This window comes from Clinocottus analis, unplaced genomic scaffold (assembly GCF_023055335.1).
Source record: "Clinocottus analis isolate CAN_PGR_092001 unplaced genomic scaffold, fCliAna1.0.p SCAF_286, whole genome shotgun sequence".
NCBI lineage: Eukaryota > Metazoa > Chordata > Actinopteri > Perciformes > Cottidae > Clinocottus > Clinocottus analis.
The window spans coordinates 4,445-17,861 of NW_027176027.1; the positions used below are offsets into that span (position 1 = coordinate 4,445).

At 42.8% G+C, this 13,417-nt stretch overlaps 1 protein-coding gene across 3 annotated transcripts; it reads right to left on the reverse strand.

Annotated features, from left to right (window-relative positions):
* Positions 1-833: 833 nt before the first annotated feature.
* Positions 834-13,364, reverse strand: LOC137795597 (uncharacterized). 3 transcript variants are annotated; one of them, XM_068593153.1, is made up of 24 exons: positions 13,109-13,364; positions 11,616-11,818; positions 11,202-11,306; positions 10,934-11,029; positions 10,713-10,823; positions 9,469-9,592; positions 8,649-9,126; positions 7,874-7,941; positions 7,541-7,784; positions 7,258-7,433; positions 6,695-6,917; positions 6,450-6,598; positions 6,219-6,310; positions 5,613-5,770; positions 5,377-5,522; positions 4,711-4,963; positions 4,487-4,614; positions 4,167-4,395; positions 3,927-4,063; positions 3,549-3,798; positions 2,861-2,979; positions 2,503-2,746; positions 2,249-2,355; positions 834-1,752 (listed from the first exon to the last, which is right to left on the reverse strand). In XM_068593153.1, exons 1-24 carry the CDS (start codon positions 13,146-13,148, stop codon positions 1,739-1,741), a joined length of 3,894 nt encoding a protein of 1,297 aa, XP_068449254.1. In that variant the 5' UTR covers positions 13,149-13,364; the 3' UTR covers positions 834-1,738. The 3 variants fall into 3 exon arrangements, with proteins under 3 accessions (XP_068449254.1, XP_068449253.1, XP_068449255.1); XM_068593152.1 differs by having other exon boundaries at positions 7,258-7,436; XM_068593154.1 differs by lacking the exon at positions 13,109-13,364 and adding an exon at positions 12,788-12,832 and having other exon boundaries at positions 7,258-7,436.
* Positions 13,365-13,417: the final 53 nt, after the last annotated feature.

A 13,417-nucleotide genomic window follows, 5' to 3' on the forward strand; every position in this document is an offset into this window, starting at 1 on the left:
AAAAATAAACTGCTAGGTAAAGCACTTATACTATGTGTAAATGAGTAGCTGTGTGGCTGTAAGGATAGGACTGTTGGACTGTTTGTTGTGAGAGAACAAAACTTAGACCCCTTCATATTTTCATTTAGTTCTATTAGGTCAAAATCTGAAATTTGTCCAATGCATTTGTCTCTTCGTCCTCATGGGACCATGAATGTCTGTTCACAGTAGCAATGCCTCTCATAGTTATTGGAGACATTGCAGTCTGGACCCAAGCGCTGGACAGACCAACAAAAGCTACACTTTTGGTGCGACTATGGTTTAAGTGTGGGACTCTACCAAACTAATGGCCTTGTGGCGGGAAACCGCAGCGTGTTTAGAAGACGTTGCCCGGCAATGCTGCTCTGATTATCCATCATTGCACAACTGATCTAATATGACCACAGCAGGAAGCTCTGGTTGCTGTAACAGCAGCAAATTGTCATGAGAGTCTGAGAGTAAGATAGTATGAACTTCATCGCCATGGGCTGACGATGTATTTAGAGACAAAACACATTTCCTGTTCATTTACATTTAGTTACACTTAATTGGAAGAATTCAGGTCTTCAGAGAGGCTATAAGAGATCGTTTTAAAATTAAATTATGACAAAGGTTGTTATGCTTTACTTTCACCTTCTGATTGTATTTTCATTTTACTGTTAATATTATGATGATGTTGCCATTATGGTTTTAGTGTACAGTAATAATCCCTCACACTTCTGGTCTAACTTGTCACGCAAAGAAAAAGAAAAACTACACACAACGAAAGAAAGAATCCTAAATTAAACATTTCAAGTTTTGTTTAATGGGTATGACAATACGTTGACACGTTTGTGGAAAAAAAAACAACGTGTTGCAATAAGATTTGAAGTATAACATATTTTAAGTAAATTGTAAAACTTTGGAATAAAAGGCAGAAACAATAATTTAAATAAATACAATTCTGAACATAATCCACTTATACTGTGTAAAAAATAAGCATTAGCTTCAGGATTTCAGCTCTCACCACTCTGGTTAAAACAAAGTAAACAAGTACAAAGACATACGATTCAGTGAAACCTAAATTAAGACCAAAAGCAAAGGTACGCTGTGGTTACAGTAAAAGAGGCGTTGCGTATATTTTGTTCTTTGTGTGTGTGCTTTGATTAACTCACCTTTTTTTATTTTTTTTTAGTTCAAGTACAAAATAAATAAATACTAGGAAAAACATCATTTTCTGTGACTCCCACGACATCACAATCAGAAATATTTGTTTGTCCGTTGAGCCCTGAGCTTCCTGGTTTTTGTTTCATGGCTCTATTGTAAATAATACAAAGACACTCTGGAGGAGGGACACGGACGAGAACACACACACACACACACACACACACACACACACACACACACACACACACACACACACACACACACACACACACACACACACACACACACACACACACACACACACACACACACACACACACACACACGCTCACATTCACACACACACACACACACACACACACATACACACATACACACAGCCTGTGTGTATGAAGAATGTAAAAGTATTTGAAGTATGTACAGAGGCAAACGTCGTCTGTAAACAACTGCACACCACAACTTTTAAACAGTTTCTGCTCGAGTGTCCTTGTTTTTCCCCCCTTCTGGACGCTCCTCGGTCACTCTGCGGCGGCGGCTGTGTCCTTATGGTTTGACCACACGATGATGGGCTGTTTCAGGTCTCTAGATCTAGAAGTACATTATAGACAGAAAGCTTTGACTTCCAAGCAATTACTTTTTGAGAAAGTACAGTCATTAGTTTTCTTGTTGAGAATTAGATGAGAAGACCAATGAGTTGACCATGTGGCTGAGAGGGTCCCACCTCTCAGCCCCCCTGTCGCTCAATAATTAACATGGTATGTCTCATTTGTTTAATATGTAAAAACAACAATACATAACTCCCTTGTCAAACTATTAGCTTGGATTTAAAAACAACACCAACAAGCTATAACGTGTTCGTGAGAGTTTATGATTGTCACTCCTAAATGAGTATGGAATCAAAACAAAATAAAGTTATGAAAAATAAACCCTCCTCAAAAGTAGCTGTGACAGGACTTCTAACTTCTGAAACAGGGATTAGACCAGAAATAATTGATGAAGCTTCCCTTTTATTACAAGGAGCCTTGTCGACTGGAATAATCCACTGCGCACCTCAGACAAGATGGACAACAGTGAGGCTTCTTACCTCCGGCATCAGCTGTATCGTCGGCTAGGGCGTCAGAGTTTGTTCCATACTTGCTGCCAAATATATGCACCAACTGGTCAAAGAACTTGCATTCCTGTTTCTCTCCTCTGGAAACACAATTTCACAGATTGTTATGAGGGGAAGGCAAGTCTTTTTTTCCACAAATCAATTTGTACAACCGCGTTAGGAATGGAGGTCTAGACCTGCAGCAGTATCTAACCACACACCCCCCAGCACTGAACAGCGGTACTTACCTTCTGCCTTCTAGGAAGTGTCGGAAATTGGCCCTCAGCCTCTTTATTCTGGTCTGACACTGTCCAGGAGTGCGCAGGTAGCCCTGCCCCGCCATGACCTCAGAGATCTGGACGAAGATGTGTTTGTTCTTTGTGCAGCTTTTCAAGTTCTCCTGGATTTCCTCGCTCCCCCATAAGTCGAGCAGGACCTGGGTCTCCCGGTCGCTCCAGGCCAGCTTCGAACTGTCCGGCGTCCACTGGGTACCTGAGGTTACCAACAGAGTGGGTGTCTTAAGGTAACAAAAAATACATAAAACAAAAATAATCTGCCTGCCTCTCGCATGAGAAACTGGCGTTAAAAATAAAAAAAACAGGTCACCTTTCTTCTGGGTGCATTCTTCTGGCTCATCTGTGACTGATGTGTCTGGGATCAAGTCTTCCACTTTCAGCTCCCTCCCGAAGATTTCATTCATCTCATTGAAGAATTTATATTCCTCCCTGAATCAAAAGTGAAGTCAGTTAGTTTTTGATAAGCTGGCAACGCTAATCACGACCAAATCTCAGACTTTTCTTAAGACAAATACACAACACAGGGCAAATTTTAACAATGACAATTCAAATCAAATTCAAACACGTCAAAACAAAAAATATTTTAAAACTGCTTTCAAAAGGAAAAGCTGACGGATTGTTCTAATTTCACTAAAACGTGCCAACTTCATTCAATGCCCTCAGTCACTAGGTCATACATTTTAAATTATGTAGTGTGTGTGTGTGTGTGTGTGTGTGTGTGTGTGTGTGTGTGTGTATGTATGCCTATTTACAGACTGTGGCAAAAAAAAAATCTACCTGGAAAAGGACAATAAAGAATTAATTGTATCTATTTTCACAGGAATAAAAGGTTAACTTTGTTGTATTTATTGAATACTGCCCGATAATCAGCAGACATGATTTGTAGGCTATTGTCTAGAGTTTGACATTCAACCAACCAAATTGCCTTTTGATGTTGGCTATTAACAACAAAACCAAAAATAGAAAGAAAATGATTCATAGTTGTTGTCGTCACTGACTTTTCATGGAGGAAGCCGTGTTTAAGGCGTTTGATGCGTGTGTAGCACTGCTCTGAGGTCCTGATGAATCCCCCGTCGCTCATCTTCTCAGAGATGTACTCAAACACGTGGCGGTTCTTCAGGCAGCCCTTCAGGGTGATCTGGACGGTGTCTTCCCCCCAGATCTCCAGCAGGGTGCGCGTCTCCAGGTCGGACCAGGGCATCTTCCTGCTCTGGTCGGCCAGGAGGTGGCTGGATGAGGGCTGCTCGTCTAAAAAGCGAAGAACCACAGATTTATTACCGGGCTTTAATCTTTTAAAAAAAGCTACACATAATCTGCACAATAACGCTGTGTATATGGTGCAGTGACACAGATTGATGGACCATAGTTGAACCTACACATGTCGGGATCGTTGTCCAGAAGGGGCAGCGAGGTGGCGTCGGCGGCAGCGCTGTCCATTTCAGGATACACAGAGTCGCCGAGCACCGGAGCCAGGAGGTGGAAGTATCGAAACACAGTGGGCCGACCTCCACTTCTGGAAAACGTCAATCAAATGCAAACTGTGAAACAGTCTGCTTGTGTGTGGGAGGTACGGGGGGACGGTGGTCTTCATTTTTTTACTGAGCCGTTGCATTTACCTCCAGTTGTTGCAGTAACGGCGGTAACTCTTCTTCAACCTTTTGATCCGGGAGTGGCACTGCTCCGTCGTCCTCGGGTATCCCGCCGCGACCATTTTCTCCGCTATGTCGGTGAATATGTGCCCGTTGCGGACGCAGGTTTTCAGGCTGTGCTGCACGTCGTCCGCGGCCCACACTTCCACGAGAGCGAACGTTTCCTCCTCCGTCCACGCCGTGTTCACATCTGCGCCTATTTCAGGCGGAGGTAACCGTTAGAAAAGCCCGGTTGGATTTTGTGTGAACACATTACTGCCGTGTGGAATGAATGAAGACGACTGTACCGGGATCCTGGTCCGCTTGTTCCTGGTCGGCTTGTTCCTGGTCATCGTACTCATCATTGGAAACTGTCTCCTGACCGAGGATTTGTTCCAGCTGGTGGTAGAATCTGTAATCCACTCTTCTTCCAGATCTAGATGACATGAAACAGGATGGATAAGAACCATTGGAGTCTGGCTGGATTATTCTTGCAAACAGATAAACAGGCAAACTGAAAGATTAATCTCACTTCTTCTTGTCGTAGCACTGTCGAAAGTGGTTCCTCAGTGCCTTGACTTTCCAGCGGCACTGCTCCGAGGACTTCGAGAAGCCGAGGTCGCTCATTCTCTGCGAGATGTCAGCGTAAATGTGTCCGTTGTGGACGAAACCCCTCAGTGCACTCTGAAAGTCTTCGTCGCCCCAGATCTCGATAAGCGCCAGGGTCGCCCCATCGGACCACGAGCTAGTCGCCGGTTTCTCCGCTGACATGCTGATATCTCCGTCTTACAGCAGAAACACAGCACTTGTCACTCTCTGTGTCGGTTGTGGTACCAATGCACAATTTCCCAAGTTACTGTAGTTGTTTCAGCCGAGAAGTAGATTTCATCTTTACGATTAAATGTTTATTTTTCTTAATTTACGAATGTGTCAAACAACAACTAGTGCAGGTTGAGAGATTGTGCTGTTTAACTCAGCAAGAATGCGACCCTAAAATCAAGCTAGTCAGCATGCTAACGCCCAGCAATCACACACACACATCCTGCAGGTTACTAGTTTTTAGTACTTCTTTTGTACTTGCTCAGCATTTGAAACACTACATATGTCCATAACTCTGTAAAACAGTGTGTGAGAAAGAGAGTGTGTAATGCTGCTGTACTATTCACTGATTTAGTTGATGAAGGGATTTTTTTTTTACCTGTTTCAGTCACTGATTCCCCGTTGGACTCTTCTGATATCTCGATGGAGTCCGGCACCACAGTGGAGGACGTTGACGGCTGCTTGTCCAGGATTTGATCCAGCAGATCGTAGAACTTAAAGTCGACTCTGTCGGTCCCCGATGAGCTACAGACAGTAGACACAGTTGCGTCAACACACAGATGTCCTGCCGGCAGTACGGTGTATACAAAATGAGTATTCAGGTGCTGCGTTTACTTCAGGTTCTCCTGACAGTGCCGATAGTTGGCTTTCAGGCGTTTGATCCGGGTGTGGCACTGCCCTGCGCTGCGGGTGAAGCCGTTGGCGGCGAGTTTCTCTGATATGTCGGTGAAAATGTGACCGTTGTGGGGGTTGCGTCTCATGCTCTGCTGGACCTAAATGTAGGGGACAGTCTTAGCAAAATGTGGCAATATACAAGATATGTATAACAATACTTTTAACAATCAGACTGAGGAGGATAGCACACAGATAGAAGCTTTATTTATAGACTGGATATATGTTGCTCTCATTTTGTTAAAAATATGTTATTTCCTTCGGGGCCTCGGACTAGAAATCCACTATTATGTAGGTCCTTGTGCTCCTGGAGCTCTCTGTTGATCGAGATAATCAAGAGTTTAATTTTGAATTTGAACGGAACAAAAAAAGTGTCCTGCATGATCAAAGCTTCCGGTTAACATTAAACCTCTGAATTGCTGCCTTTATGATTTGTTTTTCATCAATTAAAATAAAGAAAATGATGAAGTGAAGTCACATGGCAGTTCCGCCTGATAATCAGGATAATTAGCATCATCATGTATTATTAAATTCTACAGAACCGTCTACCTGTGGGTCTCCCCAGATCTCAAGAAGGATGATGGTCTCTTTGTCCGACCAGGGGACCTTCTTCCTGTCCTCCTGAACACCCACAGCCGACTCTGATGAGACACAAAGAGGAGATGAAACACTTTATTTAATAACTTCCATGAGTCAATTCTTCCATCATCTATTATCACTTCACTACAAATACTGTTCATGACATTTTTCGCGCTTCCAGAAGAGAACATTAGAGTTTACCCATATCCTGAAGGGAAAAAGGCGGTGAGTCGTTGTCTTCGGGCTCTTCTGGTATTTCCTCCAGGTGCGGCACTGAGGGGAAGTCCTTCACTAACATGCTTCCCAGTTCATTGTAAAACTTGCACTCAACTTGCTCCTGTCCCTTCAGGCTGCCGTGAGAGAAAAGAAGAGAGCAGATACTGTAAATCAACAAAATCGCACACTTTTCCTTCTATTCCTTTTTTTTTTGCTGCAAGGATACATACTTGTTTTGGTAGCATTGCCTGAAATTTGATTTCAGCCTTTTCAGCCTCGTTTGGCACTGCTCTGGCGTCCGGGAGAAGCCCTGGGCGGCCATATTGTTGGATATGATGGAGAAAATGTTTCCGCTCCTGTGCACTCCTCTCAGCTCCCGTTGCAGCTTGTCTTCCCCCCACGTGGTGATGAGGGCCAACGACTCAAAGTCTGACCACGGACTGCTTCTCGTTCCTTAAAAAAAACGATGTTTGTCAGTATAATTGGGGAAAAAGTCATTTTAATACTACCCTGTATTATGTTTATTATTTTTGTCGCATTAGTGGATAAAACAATTGGCAGAAATTATTATTAGGAATTTCTCAAGCAAAAACACACAATAAACATCCTCTTATTGCAGCTTCTTCAATGCGAAGATGTATTTTTCTTCATCTCTGATAGTAAAGGGATTATATTCAATGTTTGGGATGTTGGTTGAACAAAACAAGCTGTGGGAACTTATAACAGGTATTTTTCACTATTTTCTGCTGCTGCCCTAAACTGAACCCCTCCACCAATAAAAGTGAAATTGTACCGGTTTCCAGTCGGCTCGTATTGCCCTGAAACTGCAAGTCTTCCTCGGCGTCTGGTGACTCATCTTCCTCGATGGCCTCTTCGGCATCATAGCTGACCTCAGGAACGGCTGAAGGACCCGAGGAGCCGAGTACCCGCTTCAGCTGCTCGTAGAACTTATACTCCAGTTTGGAGTTCCTTCTGGTGAAAAGGGAAAAAGCTTGTGTTTTAGTTATCTGATCGATTGCGACGATTGGACGGAAAGACAAGCGGCGAGGAGGGAGGACAGCTCTTTTAACACCTACCTGTTCTTGCGGAAGCATTTCTTCAGTCGTTTGATCCTGGTCTGGCACTGTTCGACAGTTCTCACGTAGCCTCTCTCTGCCATCTTCTCAGCGATCTGCGAAAATATGTGACGGTTTTTCAAGCAGCCCTTTAAAGCCCGCTGCATCGAGTCCTTCCCCCAGATGTCGAGAAGATTGAGCGTCTCCTCGTCCGACCAGGGAACTTTTGTGTCCGTCACAACTGGGAAAGAACCTTCCTGAGAGTCTGAAATAAAATGAGCAGTTAGTCAAAGGCTGAAGTTTAGATTGATTAGACTGATCACATCCACTGATCCATCAAAAAACTGCACAGACCTGTATATTCCCCCCATATTGAAATTAGCGGCGATTCCCCTGAATTCTCATCATCCATTGACGAATCCCTGTAAAAAGGTGGAAATACGCAAAAAGGATTAAATCGACAGATTGGCTGACACACTTTTTTCAAATCTGATCGAAGTTATTTCTCCAACTTTGTGATTCCAAATTGTTTTTCTGTGAGCATTAAACAGATTTAAAGCCACAGTTTCACATGAAGTACTTTCAGAAGATTAAAATGAAGTAACGCACAAGAACCACAACAAATATTTAAGAAGACTTAAGTTTACAGCATGTTCTAACCTAACACAGCAATGCTAACATGCTGATGTTTGGCATACTAACATTTGCTAATTAGCCCGTAAACACAACCTACAGCTGAGGCCGACGGGAATGTTATTAGTTTATCAGCCATTTGTTCATAAACAGAAGTATTTGACACATTTCTACCTCATCGTGGCGCTAAATAAAAAGCCAGGAGCTCCCCAAATGACGTCATTCTCTGGCGCCAATGAATATTTGGACAAAATGTTGTGCCAATCCACCAAGAGGATATTGGAACATTTAACAGAACTTAAAAACAGGGACACTGAAGATATCTGTACCATATTTCACGGCAATTCATCAAATGGTTGATGAGATAGAAATACAAATGGAACCGCGAGTGATGAAAACAAAACAAAAGGGATATACTGCCCACTGGACCAATGAGAAACCCCCTTATCACATCTTTCTGTTGAACAAATGAACAGGTCGTTTCTGGTAATCTTACACGAAAGCTTTGGCTTTTGCCTCCGCAGGCTGTTTTTTGGGAATTTCCGCGGCACTGCTCAGTTTCCTCTTCCTGAGAACTCGCGTTCCTCTCACGCTGTGGCTCAGGTTATTGGCTACTGAATCTGTGTCCACAGTCTCGTTCGGCGCAGTGAGGTCAATGGTTGCCTCAGATGGTGGTGCACCAACTGAATCTTGCCCTTTCCTCTCCTGAGAAAGGTTCCCGCCTCCAACCTGCAGTTGCCAGCTGCCCAAGTCGCCCGTCTCCTCCAGTCTTTGTCTCACTGTCTCAGAGCTCCTCCTGATCGCCCTCTCCAGGCTGCTTGTGTTGAAGAAGGCGTCGAGATGTCTTTTGTGCTCTGGAGGGTTTGAATCTTTGAGAGCGGGTGAGCTTGAGGTGGTGTTTGTGACGGATTTAGTCCCAGGAGGTAGAGACAGGGAGGAGAGGATGCAGTCATCCATTGGTAAAAATCTAGATTCTACAAAAAAAAGAAAAAAGGTTACTTCAACCCGAGCTTGGTTCAATAAAGAAACACTTTAAATTAAGAGAAAAATGACTTGTTCCTAGTGCATCTTCAATGTCTCTTCCAACCTTTCATAATTAATGTTTTTTTTTTGTTTTCTCTGCTGTGTGATACAAAAAAAACCTACAGTACATAAAAACCAAACAAAATTGTCCTATGCATTTGTACGATGAGGACTGACTGGAAGATTTGACAGATGACAAACAGACTTGTTCCAGATTGGTTTTCTAATCTGCGATCATTCCTGTTTCAGTGTTAGCTGTACAATCACATCTCACAACCGGGGGCCGACAGTACCTTTCTCTTCAAAATGTCCGAGGTTTCTGTGATGTTCAAGTACACCCTTCATGTCCTCTGACGGGAAAAAGGATTGTAGACATTCGTTTAGGAATGACGGAGTGTCTCCAAGCAAAGCTGCCAACTGAGAAGAGAGATCGAGTTACTCGCTTTAGTATTCCTGCACTCAGTATTTTTTGGACAACAAATGAAAAATAAATCAGTATTACGAGGGTTTGTGTATTTTTCTTGACATGCATACATTATTTTGCGTCCCTATAAGCTTTAGTTACCATCAGGAACATGAGCTGTGTCCCATTTGAGCCTCATGCAGCCTCAATGACCCAAATAAAAAACAATTAGCTTGATTTTCTTATTTTATATTACGTAACGGCTACTATTCTGACTTTGTTATTTTGCTCCTGCTCGGTACAGAACAGGGGAAATGAAAGCAGTCCACTGGGACACTGTGTTGCACCTGTATCCAGTTAACCCTCCTCTATATCGGTCTCTGGGTCAGTGGTGCAGACAGATGAGCCCCTGCACTAAGCCTGTGGGCCACAGTAAGACTGAGAAAAAAAAATGGTGGTTCAGTTTGGAATACTGCCAGAGCCATTTCCTGTCGATAGACTTCTCTGTGTTGCATTTGGTCTTTTATAGAGGAGGAATAAAAAGCGGAGGCAAAACAAGTAGTGCAGACCTCCCACAAGGCCCGGCAAACTCCCCAGGTAGCCTCACAACACTGCAGAGGGCAGGTAACACAATAAGGAGTATAACAGGAGCCAAAATATAAACTGTTACATTAGTGTCAATATCAGCGGCAGCGTGGCTGGAGAAATGCCTTAAAAGAAGCTATAGAGTAAGGTTACAGGGTCACTAATATCAGTTTTGAGCTTTTGTTTATCCGATACGTTGGTGACATTCAAACAAATAAATGACTACATGTAGATTCCCACAGGTCTAATATTACCAGATATCCTCTGTGTTTGACAGAACATGATATGGTAATTTGCATAAGCATTTTTTACTGAACAAATTACGGACATGGCAGATAGTCACACACAACGAGGATCACAGACGGCTCCGGCAAGTATTACAAATTCCTAGAGGTCCTTAAATAATATTAGACGCATGCCAACAGGTCTTAAAAGCAACCAAGACAAGACTGGTTTAGTAAAAGTGCAACACAAATTATTCAAAGCACACTATCATTATGTAAATTACTGATACGCGTGAAATGCTACAGTTCAAAAGAAACCTGGTACCTGTGTGAAGTCTGGAACTGGCAGCAGCTCCTCCAGTCTGGATATGAACTCCCACACCAGCATCTCAAGGGCAGTGTCATACTTTGGCCCAAAATACACAGGAAATATTTCCTACAGATGAGAGAGAGAAACCAATATTTAGTCAGTGTATTGTGAACGGGAACATGAAATCAGGAAGAATTCAAGTAACACAATAAAATAAAGAATGAGTGTTGTCTCACTTGGAAAAAATATTTTCTTTCCGAGGGATCCTCCAGCAATGAATGAACCAACTCCACAAAGTTCACCTCCGATTCCTCCACCTGGTTTATGGTTATCTATAAGACACACACACATATACACACATGCTCAAATATCAAGGGTACGAAGATGATACGCCATTATAGCTGACTTTTATAACAACTGTTCCCAACAGAGTCATTCTGACCCAGTAAACTTCCACACCAGAAAGGAAACAGCTGTGTGTTTGCCAGCAGCAGGTTTACTTACATGGTGATCCTTGGCAGTGCTGACAGGAGCTTTAATTCTGTCCAGATGTGGCTGAATGGTCTGCATGTCCACTGGATGCTCACCTCGACACATCTCCAGAACCAGCTGGATGTGCGTGCACACACAGAAACAGACACACACAAAAAACAGTTCAAGTTTAGAAACCTCCTGGTGTAACATTGGACTACAACTACTGAAGTGTGACCTATTGCTACTCTGCCCACCTGATTTAGACGGGAATATATGACATGAATACAGATATAAGTAAGATAGAATACTCACATCACACATTCTACTTTATAAGAGTATAAATTAGATATGTGCCTGAATAAACCCAGCTTTAACCTTTGACAAATATCTAAAATGAGTACACGCGTCACCTCAGTATAATTAAACAGTGATTATATTACTAACCCTGGCCCTGAGTCCCAGGATGAGCTGAGCCCTCTGACTGTAGCTCATCAGCTCTGGGACCAGTTCTGTCACCATGGTAACAAACTCTTCCAGCATCCCATAGTGGTCCACAAGTCCCTGCTGCACTACTTGCCACACTGCGGCTGATAACAGCTGCAAGGGCGGGGCCAGGAGGCGTAGATAGTTGACTGGAAGATCATTACCTGAGGTGGAGGAAGAGGAGAAAAAGTGAAAACTGAAGATGTTTTAACAATTCATGGATGTTATTGTGGTACAGCCAGTGGTTATGTAAAGAGGATCAATGTGCAACAGGGAGTGTTTCAAATGACCCACAACCTAGTAGAAAACCAGAGCAGGAGGAAACAACCCAGTGCAACCAGGTAACATGAAACACCCACACAAGTCTCGACTGCTTTTTTTTATGGTTCATATTCCTGATCAGGTCTTTTCTTATTCAGCACAGGAAACATGGCAATATGATGAGTGACAATATGACTTAGCCACAAGAGTTATAGCTTATTTTCTTTAGGAAAGTGTCAGTATTGGTTTTGAATATAACTTTTGCATCAGTGTGACAAAGTGCTTTTGTCAGGCACGGGCAAAAGAAAACAGACATGACCAAATTGGATTAAAATATCCCAAAAATAAAATGGCATGTACTGTAAAAGAGGATTTGATCTCGAACGCCCACTCCTACTTGTGAAAGGAACATATTTCAATGAAACATCCGAAAACTAAATATGTATTTCAATGCCCCCACATATAAAGGGTGACGGCTACATAATGTTGATTCTCGAACACGCAGAACTGGATTTTCTGAATATTTTTTAATGATTATTATGCTGCGGCAAAAGGAAACAGTTAAATTAATACCTGGTGTAGTTTACATACAGTAGCTGTTGAAACCCTGACCGGCTGGTGTATGTTGTCCTTGTTTAGACAAGGACAAGTGATCCAAAGCTCACTTGAGACATGTCGAAACCGCAGTGGCAGTTTACTGTACATGTACATACAATTCAACACGCAATCTGTGTCTACAACACATTGCATGCTGGATAAGAGCACACTATATGCATAAGATAACTTAATGTGTAGTGGCTATCAATCATAACAAGACAGTGCTGCTCAGGTGCACAACCCAACAGCATCCATCAAACTCAAAACAAACTCACATCTTGTTGCATGCCGTAACTACAACCGAGCAGACGATTGGATTTCTGAAATAAGAACTGTATCAACAAGCAGATGATCAATATTAAAAGCAAGCTGTGCCAGCAGATCAATGAAACCCGGATGGAGCGATGGGAATAAACCAGCACTTGAGATGCTACCATAATAAGCTCATTGTGGTTCAGGTCGGTCCTGAGAGAAACACTGCAGGAATATGTTGCATGAGCATGAGCAGTTAGTGTAAGGTCACTGTGAACTCACTGATAACATGATCAGAGATCAATATGAAACGTGATTTTGTATTTTATTACGTTTACACGCACCTCGACTGGCTCCACTTTCAGTTCCCCGGTTTATTTCCATTTAGCAGCAGACAGACAAAAAACGAGCAGATGTCGCCCTCGGGTTTTAGCGGTCAGGGAAAAATAACAAGAACGCCTAAGAAATGAATTCTGCTAATTAGTGGTTAATAAAACATCCATGAGCGATCGCCAACCCACAAAACCGCGAGGGCAATTTTTTGCAGGAAGCATTGAGAGGCTCTTTTTTTCAAATCTCGCTTCAGGAGGAGATACAGAACAAAGGTTTCTGGTCTCATCCGCCTCAGTCCAGATCACGGCAAGCCCTCTTTC